The sequence below is a fragment of the Numenius arquata genome, chromosome 2 (genome assembly GCF_964106895.1).
Source record: "Numenius arquata chromosome 2, bNumArq3.hap1.1, whole genome shotgun sequence".
NCBI lineage: Eukaryota > Metazoa > Chordata > Aves > Charadriiformes > Scolopacidae > Numenius > Numenius arquata.
This window is the reverse complement of record NC_133577.1, coordinates 68,962,226-68,981,800: the sequence shown is the minus strand read 5'-3', so window position 1 is coordinate 68,981,800 and position 19,575 is coordinate 68,962,226. Positions and strand designations below refer to the sequence as shown.

The 19,575-nt window shown below is 39.8% G+C and overlaps 1 protein-coding gene across 2 annotated transcripts in view; it reads left to right on the top strand.

The window, feature by feature from the left end:
- DGKI (diacylglycerol kinase iota) overlaps nt 1-19,575 on the top strand; it is a 218,631-nt gene that overhangs the window by 100,341 nt on the left and 98,715 nt on the right. For both annotated transcript variants that reach the window (XM_074144629.1, XM_074144628.1), the window contains exons 7-12: nt 3,997-4,068; nt 4,670-4,786; nt 10,925-11,011; nt 12,240-12,335; nt 13,922-14,004; nt 15,472-15,532. In XM_074144629.1, the coding sequence (XP_074000730.1) occupies nt 3,997-4,068; nt 4,670-4,786; nt 10,925-11,011; nt 12,240-12,335; nt 13,922-14,004; nt 15,472-15,532 (516 nt within the window). The remainder of the gene's footprint in view (nt 1-3,996; nt 4,069-4,669; nt 4,787-10,924; nt 11,012-12,239; nt 12,336-13,921; nt 14,005-15,471; nt 15,533-19,575) is intronic.

The following is a 19,575-nucleotide window of genomic DNA, read 5'->3' as shown; positions in this document are numbered from 1 at the left end:
TTGGTGCCAGGGAAGGGGGCCTGGAAAGTCTTGTTCAAAAGCTTACTGAGTGCAGTGGAACCAAACAACCTATTTCTGTCTACTTGCTGTGACGATTCCCCTTTTTCTGGAACTGGAGACTGTAATAGAAGGATGGCCATATCTCTTAAGACAAAGTATCATCAAGCCCAGTATTCAACAGTGGCTTATTATGGAAAAGTATAAGATGGGACAGGTGTTTAGTGATGCATCCCCAAAACAGTCTCCTGGCCTCTAAGAATTTCCAGCAATGGTGCCTTTATTTTTAACAACCTATGATAACTTTCTCTCTTGTGATCTTGTCTAGTCTCTCCTTGTGTTTCTGTCAAGCTGTAGCATTTGCAACATCCTTTAGCAAGGAATTCCCAAACTTAAGTACATGCTGTGAAAAGAATTACATTTGGGTTATTTTGAACCTGTCACTTACTAGTTTTTTCTAATGCTCTGTAACTCTTGTGTTGGAAGAGGTGGTAAATAAATGCTCTCAACCCACATCTTCTACACCATTCATGATGTTTAAGAACTCATCTCTTTCTCTTGCAGGCAGGGAAAAAAAATAGTTTTGTAGCTTTTAGCTGTTATTAGCTGTTTGTTACGTGGGATCGTCAGCAAAAACAGATTTTTATTTTTTTTTCTTCTGTATGTAATACAACGTAAGATCATGTGGCCCAGCATCCGGTTCACGACTGTGTGCAGTAATAGAACCTTAAGAATGAATGCAAAGTGGTCCTTTCTTCATATACTTTTAGTTGCCAGTGGCTTAGGGATTTTCTAAGGCTGAGAAAGCATCTTGGACCATCATGCTAAACAGACACTTTTTACTTTCTGTGGTGTTGAAAGCAGTGTTGTCCGCTCTACACACAGTGTGCAGCTACAGTGTCACTCTTTCTGTTACTGGTCCCTTTAAAGGCCTGTGGACTGATGCAGAGCTGTATGTTCTCCCTGCATATAAGGGTAGGTTTGAAATTTCTAGCAGTTGGAGGGCAATTCTGATTCTTTGTTGTTTTAGCAGAGATCACCATCCAAGTGCTTCTGTTGCTGTCTGTATTTGAGCTGTAATAATAGCCGGCTCTCCTATAGTAACATTGCATGTCTAGGAGATTATCTCTGGAAGCATTAAAAAGGGAATAAATATCATAAGAAAATACATGCAAAAAAAGTTTATTAGTAGCCCTAACACTGATATGAAAATACTCTTTAATGATAAATACATTTGAGAATATAACCAAAACATATTGGAGCTAGTAATCCCTACGTGCTCTGTTTGTGTGAATGGATGTCTATATTGATGTGGACTTTGATCCAGATTATTTAGACAGATTGTAATCATCAACACAGGCTAGGAATCCAGGTGCTCTATTCCTCCAAATATATTTCCTCTGGTGCGTACAGCTGTTTATTTTCACAGGAGCAGCTCACAGCATGGGATTTCATGTGTGGTACGGGAATTGGGTGCCAGTGAATCAGGGCTAATCAGGTACTGTTAGGCTGATATTCTCACAAAGGTGAGATTAATTTTCTATCCCAAAACTTGTGCAGAAGACCTTGCATGACCCAGGAACAAGATAGCTGAATTTTAGTTTTCCTTCTCACTGAGAAAAGACAGAAGAGATGATTTCTGATGGAACATGGAGGGCCCCAGTGTTTCAGTGCCATAGTTTCCATCAAATCTCACTGGGGCCTGCAGTCCATTGCTTTATTTTATCAGTTTCTTTATTTGTAAAACTAGCTTTCAAATAATTGCTATCTTACTTCAAACAGGCATCTTTAGGAAGAATTAGTTCCTATTTGTAAAGCAATTTGAGGAAGAAAAGTGATGGTTTATTGCTACTTATCATTAATATGTTTTTATTGCTGTATCATTTTCTCTAATGACTCCCTAAAAGCCAAATGGCTTACTGAATAAATGAAAAATGGTCCATCTAGAACCAGACAAGCTGCTCAGTCCGTATGTTTAAAGTACACCACTGATGGGCTGTGGAATTAAAGTACTGAATTTTAGGTTTTATTAGTGGAGGTTTTTCTCCCCTGTTTGTTACAAAGCAGAACAAACCAAAACATTTCACGCCCATCAGGGGCTGAAATAATTATTTTTTTTTTTAAATATGCTTTAGGACAAGAAACAATGAGATTTGTGAGAAACATTAAGGAGCGCTAGTGTAAGTGAATGAGAATAGAGCATTTTGTCCAGTGTCAGCCCTCTGTTCCAGCACTCGTAACATACATACTGTCACTCTGTTCTTGTGCACACACCAAATGCCAGAGTAGACCTGCCCAGCCAGAAACAGCTGGCCAGCTGGTCTTTGTGAAGCCATTTGATTATGCTCCATCACTAAACCTGAATATGCCAAATCACCATCATTATGAAGAATCTGCTCTTTTTTAATTTCTCCGAATGTAAAACCTGAGGCATTAGGGGAAAGATATATAAAACAACAACAACAACAAAAACCCAAAAAACCTAGAAAGAGGTGACACAAGCCTCTTTAGGAGTAGGCCTTAGCTGGTGGTGTGGTCCGTCTGGCAAGCTGGTTTGCATACGTGCTGGGTACACCTGAAGAAGCTGCAATGTGCACTTCTACATGGCAGGCAGACAGGGAGAGCTCCCACCTCTTCGGAGTATTGATAGGGTTGTCCTCAACTACCATGTATGGACAGATTGTAGCTCAGTCCCTCACAAGCCCAGTGCATCTCTGCATGGGGTTTTGGTTGTCCATTTAAATCTCCTTGGTGTGCTTGACAGCATCATTGCACTGGACACCAAAAGGCTCATTTTCCCTGCAGCAGGTGTCCATCTCTCTGTTCTTTCCACAGCAGCTAGGATAAGAAGGACCTTAATTATAGAAGCAGTGAGGTGATGACCTGTTAGATGTTACTAACTCTTTGCGCTGGATCTTGGACATTGCCCAGCATGTAGGAAATTTTTGTAAAGCTCAGCTTGTCAAAAAGAAAACTGGCTCACAAATTCATGAATTGGTAGAGAGACTGAATTAGAAAATTCTGGGTAGTGATGGGCTAGTTAATGTAGTAGAGAGAGGCTTGATAGCCAATGAATAAAGGATCCAGACAGCTGCAAATCTGAAATCTAACCAGTGAAGGTGACTGTGACAAACTGTTCAATGAAGTTCTGGAATTTCCATCTCTGTAGCCATTAACCCACATAAATTCTTTCTCTGGCTAAAATAGGCTTTAACAAATTTTTAGGCTATAACTTATCACTTGTTGCCTATGTTGTATGCAAGAAGGATAAATATGTTCCAATGTTCGTTTCCAGCCTTAGAATTTAGACCAAAGTGATATGTCTACTGAAATTTTATTCTACAAAATGAAACTCTTCTGTGGGAGAATAAAAGAAAATATTTCTTTATAGTTTTAAAGAGAAAAAAGCCTACTATTACCAGAAAATATGAGCTTTTATCTGTTTCGTCTGAATCATATGATCTTGGTGTTTTGGAACTTGCTAAAAAGATCTTGACCTCAGTCAACTCAATACAACAATGAACTTAATTTTCCAATCAGAACACTTCCACACAGACATTTTGGTTGATTCCACTCTCTATTAAAAAAAAAAAAAAAAAAAATTCAAATTCTTGTTTATATTTAGAGCAAACAACTGCAATGAGAGAATGTTGTGTTCTGAATTTGTCAGGTCTGTAGAAATCCATTAAAATAGGCATTTCTTCTCTGTTTTCTCTTCCTTTGTCTTTAACTACAAAATCTAAGAAAAAGCATAAAATTTTGGAGAAGTGTTTTTAAAAGTATGTGTGAAAACACCCCAGTTGAAGAACCTTCTCTATGAATCCTGTCATTGTTTTATCCTCCCAAAATCTGTTTAGTGTCTAAGAGCTTTGAGGCTGGGCCAATGTATATGACTTCAATGAACTGATTTAGCCTGGCACAGTCACCTGGCAAGAGTTCAAGGTGTAAACTTTCTTGTAGTAAGGAGGGATTTAATAATTTTTTTCCTGCTTATTCTAGGGCTTTCAGCAGAAATTCTCCTTCCATAGTAAAGAGATTGTGGCTATCAGTTGTTCCTGGTGCAAGCTGGCGGTAAGTGAACAATACTCAGGAAGACTTGCCGAGTGGCCACACTGCAAACAATTTTGTTTTTCCTGGCTCTCAGGGTTCCCTCTCTGTGAATCACCCCCAGTTTTGCCATTTCTGTTTCTTTTGTTGAAAGCCACCATTAACTTCCCCTGGCTGACATGAGTCCTCTAGGAGAAGAGTCTTGCTGCACGATGTAGGCACTGGCTACCTCCCATCAATGCCCTGCTGCTGCTAGCTCAGGGAGCCAAAGGGCTCTCAATACATACAGCTGCATCAACTAGGTTGTGGTCTTCAGTCTGTGAGCTTTATTTAGATAGGAGTCACTAGTGGGTTTTTTGTTTTTGTTTTTGGTTGGGTTTTTTTTTTGGAGGGGGTGGGTGTTGGTGTTTGTGGTTTTTGTTTCTTTTGTAAGAAGGCATGGCTAGGGAAAGGGATCTTTAGTTATATGATCCTAAACTCCATGGTTTCTAGGACTTGAAGACAGTGGAGTTGGAAACATTGCTGTAGTATTTGTACTGTTACCCTTTCCTACCTCTCTGAGCTTCCCCTTCTCCTTTGTCTTTCTTTGCCTCCTTATTGACTCTACTCTTTTCCTCTCTTTCAGTTTCATAATAAAGTCACCTGTTTCATGTTACATCACATTGAGGAGCCGTGTTCCCTGGGGGCTCATGCTGCTGTCATTGTGCCTCCCACCTGGATCATTAAGGTGAAGAAACCTCAGGTAACTGCATGCTGAGGTCTGTTTCTGAAGCTGTATGGCTGCACAGGGCCAGCCTGGCTTCGCTGCTCAGTACTCCTTCACTAAGGCATGCTTGTTCAACCCTGTCTCTATCCCTGAAACCCAGCATACATCCATGGTGATTATGAACCTGTATCCTCCTGCCCCTCCATCCAGCCCTTCAGTAAGTTTCCCTGTTTGGGATGATTAGCAACAAACATGACTTCTGTTCTGAGCAAATCCAGCTCAGATTTGTTCCTGTCACTGTGAGTTCAGCAAGCATACTGCAAGAAATCCCCTGCATTGTAGACAGTCAAGCATGTTTCATTAAATAGAGCTGAGCAAATACTGGGAAAAACCATTCACAAACATTCACTTGAACGGCAGAAAGAATTGACTGTGTCTGGACTGGCATCCCTCTGAATTTGCCATCAATGGGCGTTTAAAAAATCATGTCTTATTTACATCAGTGTTTGCTGAAGGTGAGCAGCAAGCCCATGTGCTTATTTAGTTGAAGGTAACAAGCATTGGGCTTCAAAGCTTTTGTAATGCATGTGATATGTCTCAGAGAGCATAATTCACTGGTGAACACAATAGGGAGAAAAAACATCCAAAAGAGCTGGCCAAAAATTAAAAGGGGATTCTCATCATGCAAGAAGTATTTTTTTTTTTTTTTTTAATTTGAAAGTCTATTTTCACTCAAGATTGAATTGAAATGAGCAAACAAACACTGAATATATCAGGGAGCCAGAAATGCTGGCAAAAAGTTTTATTTCAGAAACACTGAAACAAGGTGGTGTGGTTTGTTTTGTTTTGTTTTTTTTTCTGAAATGAATAGTGTCTGGGATATTGTAACTTCCCATTCATGTTTTCTTGTAATTTTCCTCCACTCACAAGAATGCTGTTTTTATAGAGTAGTGACGTGTAGTTCTTAACATTAGTGTGTCTATACTTGGGAAGTGAAGAGCTTTCTGGCTCTGTGTCGTGGTAGTCATCAAGAAACTGAGAAGTTCAGGCTGTAGGCAAGGCACTAAGAAAAATTAGTGCCATGATCCTGGAGCAGTTGTGACACTGCTCAGTTTTTAATTCCAGTCTAGGGATATGAATGTCAGATTTGTGCATGAGTAGCATTTCTAACAAGCTGTCTATTGAAGACAGGGGAAGGGGAAATATATGTGTAGAGTAATCAAAAAGTCAACTGAAGAGACTGCTATTTCTTCTTTAAGTCCAGAGAAAGTGGGCAAGATTCCTAGCCACCTCCACTCTGAGAAAAAAGGTATCCTTGGCACTTGTATTTTTTTTCCCCACACTCTTCTTTCTCTGTTATTTTTACTCCAGCCTTCCTTAGAGAAATATTTTTTCCTCTCTTGAAGAATCTATTTGAATCCTTGGCAGGAACTTAATCTCCTTGGCTAATTTTCAGCACCTGTCTGGTACTTGATAGATATATCCAAGTGTGACCTTACTAAAATAAGCCTTTCTTACATCTTTTTATTTGATTTGATTTTTAGTTTAAAAAAAAATAATCGACACACTTAACTTTCTTTTGATTTCGTATTTGGCCAAAGCAAGGTACCTTCCTTATAATATTTTTAGAGAATTTTCTTTCTTGTCCATTATTTTTTCAGAAAAGTTCAAATGAAAAAAACAAAATCTGATCTAGTTAATTAATGGGGGAAATGCATTTAAATGAAGGTTTAGTGTTAAAAGAAAATATGTTAGCTTTGCGAGCCTGAGTCATGAGTGGAGAGGAAGTACTTCAATATTCCCTCTCCATCACATCTTGAGTCCTTGAAATTCATGGTCAGAAGCATGAATAAACCTTGAGTAATTGAAGCATTAAATAGATCAAAATGATATTTAGCACAGACAATGGGCATATTTCCATGAAACTTCTTAACAGCACCCATTGCAGTATTAGTTCTGGGGAATGCATCCTTATTGCTGTAGAAAACACTGATGCATCTTTCAGATGTGCTTTCAGATTTTTGGCAGAGGTCTTGTTTTCTTATTTATTATTTTTTAGGAAATATTTTCTCCTCTCCTGCTGTTTTTGGCCAGCTCTACTTCTGTGTATTGTGACTCTTTTGACCCTATATGCATGTTTGGTAAACACTATGAAATATTCACTGCATTCAATCCATAGAATACAAACACAATATTCACAAATCTTCGTAAATTCAGATAGTAAATAAATGTGAAACCAGCAATCTGTTTTTCACATGTTCCACAATCAGAATAAATTTGGCTAGAAGCCTTTTTGTTATAAAATATTTCCTCAGCTCTAATTAACTACTTACACTGGTCATAGGCAACTGAATTCCCTATTCATATGAAATTGATTTTAGTGGTGTCTTCATCCTGTTTGTTGGTTGTTTCTTTTAAGCAAATAAGATGGCTTTTTGTAGCAAAATCTTGCCCTGGTCTTTAATTTTATTGCTACAAAAATAGTTTTCCATGCTTATTTTGTACAACGTGGGTCACCACCTCTCAAATATTGGGCTTGAATAAAGACCACACTCCTCCTCTGACTACCATTGTGGTAGTGAAGCATCATTGTGTAATTGGTTACAGACAAATCTCTGCTTAGAACCTACATTCTAAATGGGGAGCTTTTGCTTCTTGCAAGCAATTGATTGCAAGATGAAGAATATTCAGAATGGTTCAAACAGCTTTGGGATTGGTGGTAGCCCTGTATGTAACAACCTATTTACATGAATGGAAAACTCCCAATACCTATTTCATGTTATTCATAATGTGAGCGAGCCACTTCTGTAACTTCTTTACTGATTTCCAGTGTTTCTGTACTGTGTTAGCAGCACCTTGGCATCAGCTCTGATTTCCTCAGGTTCAAATCAATGTCATCGCCTAGTTTGTGAAAGGAGGTCACCCCTGTTGACCGGTGGTGTTTTGTTATAAGTGAGGTTTGGTAGCCCAAGTGGTGTTAGCTTTAGGAATGCTTATGCTGTGGGAGAAAAGTAGATAATAAGGAGGATCTGACTAAAGCAGTTACTGATTCAGTCTGTCTTCTGTTTGGGAAAGCAAAGGCAGTAACTGTAAAATTTCAAATCTTTCCTGTTTAAGGTGAGTAAACATGGTGTTTTCTTCTCCTCCTTTGAGGACCTGGAAAAAGTGCTAGTGAATATTTATATTTCTGGGATTGTCACTAGTTCCTCAATTTCTGAGTGCAGCTGGCTTGTCTGATGGTGGTCTGTGAACAATCAGAAGATGCTCAAGATTGACCTTCCCAGAGGTTGTTCATTATTTAAGTCATTTGAAGCCCATAATGCTAAAAGCCTTTGAAAATGAAGGCTCAAATGTTGTAAAGGAAAACGTTGGAGGGGTTCATTGGATTTGCTTGGGATAGTCTGTGGCCCAACATCATACAAGAAAGAACTCCAGTTCTTCTGTTCATCTAGCTAAGCTTGCTTAGAACTAGAGTGACCATGCAATAATATCAAAAATCTCTTTTTGAAGATGGCCAAACTGACATCCACAAAGGAGAGGTTTCCTCTCTAGAGGCAAGTTAGGATTTACATATGGTGCTCATTTAAAGGTATGCTTTGCTATCAGGTACTTTGCTGGATAACACTATATGTTTATAAAATACTCATCACCTTGTTATCTGGACAAGGCAGTATGCATCCATTTCCTCAGTTCAGTGTGCAAAGAATGATTACTCTTGGCTGTTATTCTTCTGCATGTTTGCAAAGAGAACCTGCATATGTTTAAGCAGCTTTTTTGCCTTTCATCTGCTATGGACATGCAGTTGCAATCATTGTAGCAAAGTTTTAGGTTATCTTAACACTATATGTGTAGGCGTGCTTAAAAATGGTGAAATACATGTGATGTAGCATATTTTAGTGTTTTTTTTGTGTGTGGAAATGAAAATTTTTAAATTGTGAATGGAAGCTTAGATTAAAACTGTTTCTCTGATGTAGTTGTATGCCTCTTCCCACCCCACCCACAGAAAAGAGATACATTATAATGGGATGTAATGACAACTCCATTTAAACATTCTTTAAATTATTTTTTTAAAATTAGTTAGGATTTTACTGAACTGTCTTTGCCCTTTCTAGAAGAAAGCCACTGGACTTAGGTCCATCCGTTGTGGAGGTAGAATAAAAAATGCAGCTCTTCTTCCAGAGATACATTTAAGTACTCGCCTAATATAACACCTAACTTGAGTTACAGACTACAATTTGCCAGTAGAATTCATTGCACTTTAGCAATGGGATAAGTATTTTGAATTTTACACCTGGAGAGACTGAAGCACTGGCAAAAGACTTGAATGCCCTTGACCTTTCAGCAGACCGCTGGCAAGACTGTGGGCAGACTAGATCTTTGTCCTGTGTTTTGCATCACTCCAGGGAGAATCCTTCAGCAGAGAAACACTGAGGAACTAGGCTGAGACCCCCATGGAAGGCAACTTTGCAAGTAATGTCCTGTACCTTTATGTTGATATAAGACTGTTATCTACAGTCAATCTGACTACTGAGGTAGGGCAATGAAAGGACCATGCAGATGATATTGCCAATGCACTTCTGTAGTCAGTGCAGTCTTTCTGGTTTATCATGCTTTCAAGATCACTTTGTATCAGAGTAGGTACTTCAAAATACAGTCTAAATGGGCAAATGTCCAGTAATTGCTCTGCAGAGCCATCTTGTCTTCAGTAATTTCAGTAACCAACAAGGCATGACTATATCCTGGTCCGCAAGGAGTGTTGAGAGGTGACAAGAAGCTTGAGACCTTGTGCTCTACAGCAGGCTTCCCTTGGTCTAAGTGAAAAAGGACAATGTCTTTAAGTATTTGAGTTAGCTGTTAGTTTTTCTTAACTTCTCAGAGATGTGCAAACATTAGCTTCCATATCTGGTGTGTCGTACTGAAGTCTTGGAATTCTGGAAGTGGTTGTTAGGTATTAAACAGAATCTAGTAGCTGTTCTTGTTATTGTTGGTTAGCAAGCAGGATTAAGACATCACTGCTTACAGATGTGGTGATCTGTGGTCATTGGATTTTTTCATTACTGATACACTTCTGAATAAGGTCAAGAGAGAAATGAACTTTTGGATGAGCTGAGTGGATCTTGTTCCCCTTTTGAAGCCAGAGAAAAATATCAATAAACTTTCTTCTAATTCCTTGGGTTACTTTATTTCCTGGTGACAGCTAGACTAAGAGTTGAAATACTGAGAAAATAGTTACAATATTTCCTATAATACAAACTTCCGATCATATGAAAAGGGATAGGATTTCCTGCAGGTATGACTTCAGTTACTGAATTAAAATAATATTAAAAAAAAAATGTTCAAGAAGGGGATTTATTATCACACCAGAACACCTTAGTGATTCAATATCTTTGAGCAGGCTATTGCCAGCCTTGAGAATAGCTTTGGTGCAAGTTCTATTTTAATAGGTTCTGCAAAAATACAAGCAGTTTTATGGTGGTTTTTTTCTTCTGTATAGTTAAGTGATATTGGTCTTTAAAAACAAAGCAAACAAAAACCCCACAATCACCCCCCTCACCCAAATCCTTAAATATTAACAACTCAGTTTGTTCCTTAGCAGATGATTACACAAGTTTCTTGGTAGGCTGGAACTGATTCCACAGTGCCAGCATCATACACCATGGTGGCCTACGTTATGTTGAGTCAGAATGGTTGCCAGAGCTAAAACTTGTTGTTTTCTTTCCTAAAAAAAACATGAAAAATATCTCATTTATCATGTTTTTTTATTACATCTTTATGCAGGTGGTCTCCATACCAGGAGACGAGCCTGATTGGGCAGGAGACTGGAGCCCCGAAGGGGAAACGGGCGTCTCCTACCCCTATTGGGAGGGTTGGCAGGTACAACATGTGGTGTTATGTGAGTCTATGGGAGCATCTGATCTTTTTCCCCCCTCACAGCGTGGGAAAGTTTCCAGTTCCAAAGCACCAGTCTGGTCTCCGTGTGTGGCTTTCTCCATAAACGGTGGTGTGGAAGTGTAAAGCATGCAGCGCATGTAATTTAAATCTCGAGCATGTGCCAGATACTCTTATCATTCTCCAAGTGGACATGCATGGAAGAGCTTCGTAAAGGGGCTCTGTCTGGGCCTGTCTTCTAAATTTTGTTTTGCTTTTCATGTATTCTTTTTTCTTTTGGTGTAGAACTCATTGAAGACTTCAACACGGCGAAAGAAGAGAACGTCTTTTAAAAGAAAAGCCAGCAAAAGAGGCAATGAAGTAGGTATTGAAGTGATTTGGAAATCAGGCTCCTTTTGTTTAAATGTCTAAATGCAGACTTTAAAGTTTAATTTTTTTTTTACTGCAGTGCCTAATATTTTTTTCCCACTGGAAAATTCTGTGCTATTGAATTTTTTTGTGGGAATAAATCAGTTTCAATAAAACTTGTATGAGAAGTTTTATTTGCCGAGTTGATTTTTCAAGAAACAACATGCCAGACTCCAGAAGGACGAGCAGCCTAATGAAACAGCATTCCCTTGGGATGTAAGAGACTTGGCTCAGACCCTTGGTTTCCAACAGGCAGAGTAGGATGATGAAACTGGGGTTGTGAAATCCACGGTGAGTGCACTGACGCAAGGGTCTGGTCCGATTTGAGGGTATCTCCCTCAGGAGGTCTCATGTTGAAAATATTCTGCTTGTGTGAATATTGACATTGGGCTATAAAGAGAGAGAGAACAGATGGTTTGGTTTATCACATAATTTTTAGAAGACCTTGCTTCCAGACCCTGCCTAGTGGACTGGTTGTATAGATGAACAGCCTCATGGGGACAGGTGGAGGGAGACTCACCTCTGCATAGCCAGAGCTCTCTGGTTAATGTTCTCACTTGGGTGGTGGGACAACTGCAGACCAGAAAGTTGAATCTGTGCCTGCCACAGCCCAGGAGAGTGCTCTAACTACTGGGCTGCCTAGTGTCCTGCAGGTGTAGGCAGTAGCAAGGCAAATGATTTCCTCATTGACATGTCATGTTTGGCCTGTGACACTTGTTCAAAGGTGGGAGAGCCAGCAAGACCAAGAAATCAAGAGCACATCATCTGCAACTGAGTACTGATACAATTTGTCTGTTAGATGGAATTCATGAAATAAGTAGTTTGTCTCATTCTATTTTCCACTGGAAAATTGTTCCTATTAGAAATAGCACTTTATCTGGCACATTATTAGTGTTGTGTGAATAATTGTGGTTTTTTGTAAATAACATTGGGTAAAAATTTAAAATAATTTGGTGCTGGCCTGAAGTGATTCTTCTCCCTCTCCTTTCCCCATCCCCCCTTCCCCCCCCATCTTCTTACTCAGTTGTCTCAGCTGGATAAATTAGTCACGGCTGAGCATCATATTAACATGGCTGTACTGTTTCCAGTGCCTGAGGTAGTTTTGTCAGAGCTAGGTTTGGTATCCTGCACAGGTTATGCTGTGGAAATATGGACAGCTTGTACTAAAGCTGTTGTTGCTTCTGTTTCTCAGGATAACAAAGGTCGGCCATTTGTGATAAAGCCTATCTCCTCTCCACTCATGAAGCCGCTGCTGGTTTTTGTCAATCCAAAAAGCGGAGGGAATCAGGTAAGAAAATAATCTGGATCCAGGTAACAAAGTTTTAGTTTAACAACAGTGCTTCTGCAAATGAGAGTAGTTTTTGGTGAGTCAGGAAGAGCTCTATCCAACTGAATTGCAGTCCTTAGAAGAGGTCCTTGCTGTTGAATAGCCTTTCCACCAATGGAATTGGATGGATGGAATGGATACTTGAGTATTTGAGCAGTAGTATTCCTGTCTTCAGATAGGAATCTAAAATGGTAGTTTGGAGGCTTTAGAAGACTTCATCTTTCCACAGAAAATTTAGATTGCCAATGAAGTCTTAGACTTTTCTTTTATCCAATGAGTGATTTAATTTTACTAGGAAAGCCTAGTGAAATTAGTGAATGTGAAATGACACATTCCTATGGCATTAAAAATCATTACTGGTCTTGTACTGTACCATAGAGAACCAAGTTTCACTGACTAACATGATCATGCAGCAGACTTCTTTCCTAGGGTTCTTGGAATTAAAACTCATCCAACTGAAAAGTTTTGCAGAGTAGTTCTGCCACTTTGTGAATATCAAATAACCTGAGTGTCTTCTGATAAGCAAGGCCTTCTAGTTGAAAAGAAAAAATTGATGTAAGATATGAGGCCTGTAGAGCATGGAGAATAGCATTGCTGCTGCACACTTTCTCCTCTGTTAGAAGAAATAGGGAGGATACCAAATGAAAATGCTAAGGCTTGGATTCAAAACAAAGAAAAAAAAATGGTCCTTCTCACAGTGTGTAATTCAATTGCAAAACTCCTTGCCATAGGATGCTGTGGATACTAAAAATTTACAGAAAGGGGAGCTATCAAATTCCTGACTTACACACCCTAGGCTATGTATGAAATGCATTCTTGAATTATTTCAAAATACAAGTGGGCCCCGTGGGGTTCTTAGCCCTCTTCTGCTAGTAAGAGACCCTTCTACTTTGTGTCGGGGCAGAACATGAAGGAAGGGAATCGAGTGTCTGGAATTAGAACCCAAGAGTCTGAGAAAGCAGAAATTATACCTGTAGGTGATGGGCTGGCCATGCTGCACTGAATGAGGGAGCGTTGAGGCAGTTGTAGCCCAGGGTCCTTGGCTCCTGCTTCATTGGATAGTAGAAGGCTACAGTTATGAGTGTTCATGGTGGTGGTGATGGAGGTCATAGCAGTGTCATTACTTGGATGTTCTGCAGGACGCTGTTCAATGTGATGGTGACTGCCCACAAGCTTGTTCAACTTCTTGCTGTCATGGATGGCTGAGGGTGGTGTGGGATAACAGAAACTTCTTTTTGCAGGTGGTGAGAGGTAGGAGAACAGGTTATTGTGGGAGCTGAACCTTGATCTGATCCTGAATGCCTGTTCTTATGAACCATTAATAATCTGTGTTGTTAAATTTAATCTATATGTATACATATTCACCCTGCCCAGATTAATGGATTGCTGTTCTGTAGAACAGTCATCTACTATGCTGCTTTCTAGCCTTTTTTTGGTATGTTTACTTTGTAGAGCAATTCAAATATAGTGAATATTTAACATTATTATTTTTAACAATCATAAAGCTATTAATAATTTCTTTTCCTTTGATTTTTCTCTTTTCTCAGGGCACCAAGATTCTCCAAACATTTATGTGGTATTTGAATCCACGCCAGGTCTTTGATCTCTCTCAGGAAGGGCCAAGAGATGCGTAAGTTCTCGAGCCTTCAGGGCTGCAGACCATAATTCTTTTCTTACCAGAAAAGCAGTCAAATGTCTAACTTGGATAGATATTGGGTGTGTCAAGGTTTTGGTAGTGGTGGTGGGGTGGGCTGCAGTGGTGGCTTCTGTGATAAGAAATCAGGAGCTGCTCCCTTGTCAGACAGCCATGTCCAGATGGCTCCAAGACAGACCTGCTGCAGATCCCATGGTGCCTGAACCATTCTCTGGTGCCTGAGCATTGCAATGGGGTGAGGCTGCCTTCAGATTTCCATACATGACAGAAGGATGCAAGTACCTCTGCTTGCTGAGTAACCGACTCAGCTTCTCTAGACAATAATTGTGAGCCTCTTCCAGGGGATGAAAGACCTGTTTTTAAAGGGGTGATTCCCACTGCTAAGGGTTAAGAGGCCATCCTTCTATGGTATTTCAGATAGGGAAACTTGCTCTAGTCAACCATCTGTTCAGCTCTACTTTCACAAGTTAGGCAGCACAAAAATATAGTAATCATGTAAAATCAAATATTTACCTGGTAAGAATGGTCCATGTGTTTGTTATTCATACTTCTAGAGCACCCAAGCCTTTTTTTCCTGCAGAAACACCTCCACTGCTGCTCCCCTCATGATGTATAGAAGCTTTAAAGTATGCATACAGCTTTCAGAGCTGTGTAATGGAGTTAAAGGAGGATTAGGTCCTCTGGTTACTCAGCTTTCTATGTGTGAGTGTACCCCCCTCCATTGAGAGGTATTTCATTATGCATCTCTTTCATGCAACTGAAGGGACATGTCTATAACGTGTGCTTTTGTTGGCTTTCCTGTTGATATCTTAGATAATCCAGAGAAAGAGCTCAGTTAGGTGTTTTTGCCTTTTGTGGTGTTAAAGAAATAGTTACCAGCTGAGGTAGCTGTCATGTCCTACATGCTTCAGAAATGGTGGCTCAGAAAATCCTGACGAGGAACATTAAATTTAGTTTAAAAACCTCAATGTTTATATTTGTTTGCTTTAGGATAAGAGAAAAATGGAGGGATTTTTGTCGTGTCTAGAGGGAACGTGAGAATTTGGCCTTTCAGATTTAGCACTGGAACATGTGGAACTGATCAAGTACTTCTTGGGAGGTGCTGCCTAACCATGGAGGAAGGCCCCGTGTCACATCCTAGTGGTTTTGTGTGTGTGTGAAGATGTGAAGTGAGCCACCAGGCTCAGGTTGGGTTGGGATGATACTGCCTACGGCTGCCAGGGCTAATAGATCCTCACTGCTGAGATTTTCAGTAACACAGATTTTTTTACTTTTTTTTTTTTTAAGTTTTTCTGCCTCCACCCACACCCTTAGTAATGAATATGCAAAAATGCAATAAGTGGTGGTTAAACTGTCACTCGGCAAAGTGCATAAAAAGTGCCTGCATCATCATTCTGACTACTTTTTTTCCTCTCTTTTTCTACCTTTCCCTTCCCTGTCCAGGCTGGACCTGTATAGAAAAGTGCCAAACCTGCGGATCCTGGCCTGCGGCGGGGACGGGACGGTAGGTGGCTGGTGCCTGGCAGCTCCGTGCTCATTGCCAAGAGAGTAAATTCCTCACAGTTGTGGGTTTTCCATCTTATGATGCTTGCAGAGCCCAGAGAATGTACCTTATGCTTGTTCTACTCTTAAAATTTTCTGTGTGGCCTAGCCTGGATAACGATGGGACCAGATCCTAAAGTCCAAGGCCCTATCTGCTCTCTACATAAAGATATGGCACAGCTTAAAAAAAATAAAGACTGACTTTACTGGCCTCCTCTTGCTGTTTACACAGGTCTGAGGGTTTAGTAGTTTAACTCAATATCTGGGGGCCCTTATATCTTAATTTCTGCTCCTTCCTGCTATCATCTCCATGATGTTGGAGTATAGTCAAGCAGGGTCTCCTCTGTACCTAGAGAAAGTGAGTTTCCCCACTTTCTTTACAAAGCATCTGTAAGGAAAGTTATAGCATTGGTCGTACTACTAACCTAGGATCCTGCAGGTCCAGGGTCAGTATTTTTCTTTGCTACTGAATTTCTGTGTGTTCTTGGATAAGTGAAAAGGGTCAGGTCTTTAAAAGGATTTAGGCACCTTCAGTTGGAGACAGGCTCTGTGGTTCGGGGCCTGAAGGCCAAGAGTGGTGATGGAGACATTGCAACCGCATTACTCTTTCCAGTACTTAGGAATATTGTAAATCTCTGTCTGTGCCACTGAGTGCTTAAATGCAGTTGAAAAACTGACCTTTAATCTCTGTGAAGATCAGTTCCCTAAACATGCACTTGATAATAGTTGTAACCATAAGTATGGTAAGGAAAATGTGTTACTGGATGCGAGGTGCAATGGCTGGCTAGGATAGATATATGTAGATATTTAAGGTACTGGGAAGTAGCTTTTTTTTTTTTGTTTGTGTGAGTGTTGAGCTGAGCCAACCTTCAACCCGTCTCTGTTTGAATTTCTGAAGGAACTTTCTATTCAGCATCTGTGGGTTCTTTTAAAATGCTACCTGTAGGGTTTATTAGTACCAGTGCTTCCTTTGCAAGAGTGAAGAATATATGTGATTTGACTACTGTCTTGCTGGTACCTGGGGCAATAAGATATTACTGAATTGTGAATGTTCCTTGAGAAACCTGCAAGGCATTGCTTTAGCAGGAGACATAGCTGCAAAAAAGAGTTTCAATCTGTTTCTGAAATTCTTTGCAGCTTCCATGTGAGGAAGCCAATATTTTAATAAGGGGGTGAGGGTGGGGGAAATCCTGAAAATATTAAAATGGAAATGAATGCAACTACATTTGAGTCTGACCATCCTTTGTTTTCTCTTTGCTGAGCAGTGCAAGCGACAGGTGGCAGCACCTTCTCATTAGTATGAGCAGCACTCTATTAACTTTGCTGCTGCTCAGTTTGAAGCAAATTAATATCTAGTTATTCCCAAAGCCATTACATCTAGAAATGAAAAATCTGGCTCAAATGGACTTAGTGAATATTCATTGAGACCAGATGTTACCTTTCATTATTGAGGTGAAACAGAATTTATTGTAACTTTTCTGTCATTGCTGCTTGCTGTTCCTTTCCAGGGCATAAATGGAAGGCTTTGCTTTCAAAGCAGTCAGAAGCTTTCTGTTTACAGGGAAATGATAGTCTTTGTCATCCCTGATTATAAAACTGAGGTGCAAGTTTTAGAAATGACCTCAAGTTAAATAGCAATGTTGTACTTGGTGGTGGGTATTGTAATGCTGCCTGCATCGGTGAGAGGCTGAGGCACAGATGTATGGATTAAGTCATTGGCAATGACAAAGGGCTAATGACAAAAGACTCTTTAAGAAGTCCTGGCCTTGGTGAAGTTATCAGGATTCTTTATTCTATCTTCTGTTACAATATTGAAGGATAGATTTTTGAAAGCTAGAGGATTAAGTAGAGGTAGAGCCACCAAGCTGGTGAGGGGTCTAGAGAGCAAGACATATGAGGAGAGGCTGAGGGAACTGGGCACGTTTAGTTTGGAGAAGAGGAGGCTGAGGGGGGACCTCATTGCCCTCTACAACTACCTGAAAGGAGGTTGTAGGGAGGTGGGTGTTGGCCTCTTCTCCCAAGTGAATAATGGCAGGACCAGAGGAAATGGTCTGAAGTTGTGGCAGGGGAGGTTTAGATTAGGTATTAGGAAAAACTACTTTACTGAGAGAGTGGTCAGGTACTGGAACAGCCTGCCCAGGGAGGTGGTGGAGTTGCCATCCCTGGAGGTATTTAAGAAACGCGTAGACGTGGCACTTCAGGGCATGCTCTAGTGCCCAAGATTGTTGGTTTGTGTCTTTTTGTGGATGGGTGTGGTGTGTGGTTGTGGGTGTTTTTTTTCTTGGTGTTGTGTGGTTGGTTTTTTTGGTGGTGTTTTGTTGTGTTTTTTTTTTTTTGTGTGTGGTTGGACTCGATCTCAAAGGTCCTTTCCAACCATGAAGATTCTGTGATTCTGGGAAGTATCTCTGAAAATCTCTTAATGACTGTACTTAGTCCTGCCATGATGCCTATGATAGACCTAAGTATCTTTACTGACATCCAAGTTCATGAGAGTTGTGATTCAGATGACTGTTGTCAGACAATGAACTCTAATGTGAATTCACATCCCAGGTGAATGCTGTAATAATTGCACAATTGGTTATGATAAATAACTGTCTGATAAATGCTCTTTATACTTAATTACATTTCTTCAAGAGACCTGGAGAAAGACATACCCTAAAATACCAAATAGGGTGGTGGTTGCTATATCTATCAGGCCACCCCCACTCCAGTCCTTCAAATTCCAGCTGTGGTTCCCAAAGCCTGTGTTATGCTGGGTACCTTTCATGAAACTCCGGCTTCATCCCAGTTTGGGGTAAGAATCTATTTGAAATCATAGCAATAAGGAGTTGGGAATTTTTCTTCCCCCCATAGTGGTGGTGGGGAAAATCCTGTCCAGTTGTAGTCTGTATTTCAGTTTTATGTCTTATTTAAAAGGTCACATTTCTGGTAGAGACTGCATCTTTGAACATTGGCGTCAGGAGAAAAACAAATACAATTTTGTTTATTTAATATTTATATTTAAATTTTCTTTTCTTAATTCTTTATTTAAAAATGCAGTACAGGTTCTTTCACAGATTTTTTTTTTTTTTGTAAAGGTGAGAAATAGTTTAAGAAATAGTCTTATTTTCTTGTAGTAAGAATTTCAGTCATAAAATTTTCAGAACATTTTCAGCAACTCTTGTTTACCCCCCTGGAAATCACCATTTGATGTAAACAAAATATTTTGCAGTAATTTGTTCCTTCTAAGTAGATTTCTACTTAAAAGTTTTACATAGTCCAGAATAGGGACAGGAGAGAGAATCGGCTCTCTAAAATGACCAATAGTTTACGATACAAAGGAGCCAGATTCATTGTTCCAACCCAAAGTCTTCAACCCTGAACATTAGAGTTTGTCTTTTGTTCTAATCTTTTAGTTTTCTATTTATATATACGTGTGTGTGTATATGACTAGAATATACATATATATTATGCTTTGCAATGAGTGAAATAAGAGACCTTCAGCAATATGGTATCTTGTCTTAGGAATAGGATACCTTTGGGCAAGTCCATGCTTGACTTGATCTGTACCCTCTCTTCCGGTTCCAGGACATGCTTTGAAATACCATGCTGTTTTAATATGTCTCTCACATTTTCTTTCATGACAGTTGTAAAAGCTTTAACTTCTTCTAGCATAAGGGCATTCTAAAACATTTATCTTGAATTGTCCATGTTATTCTTCACTCATTTTTACGTACAGTATTTGTTGGAGTGATAGTTAGGTGACCTTAGCCAGGTGTAATTCTATGTGTTTTCATTTCCTGCTAAAAGAACAGAAACTTTTGTGCTCCCTTTCCTCAGTAACTCTGTGTTGTTAAAAGATATCCAGTGTTTACATCCCACTGCTTCTGCTTGTTCAGGAGCTTCATGAAAACTGCTGTACCTGTACCTGCCTCAGATAAGGCAGTTGCAGAGTTAAATTTCAGATATCCTCATTTTTTCTTCTCCCTTTTGTTTTACTTGATCTGCTCTGCAAAGGGAATATGA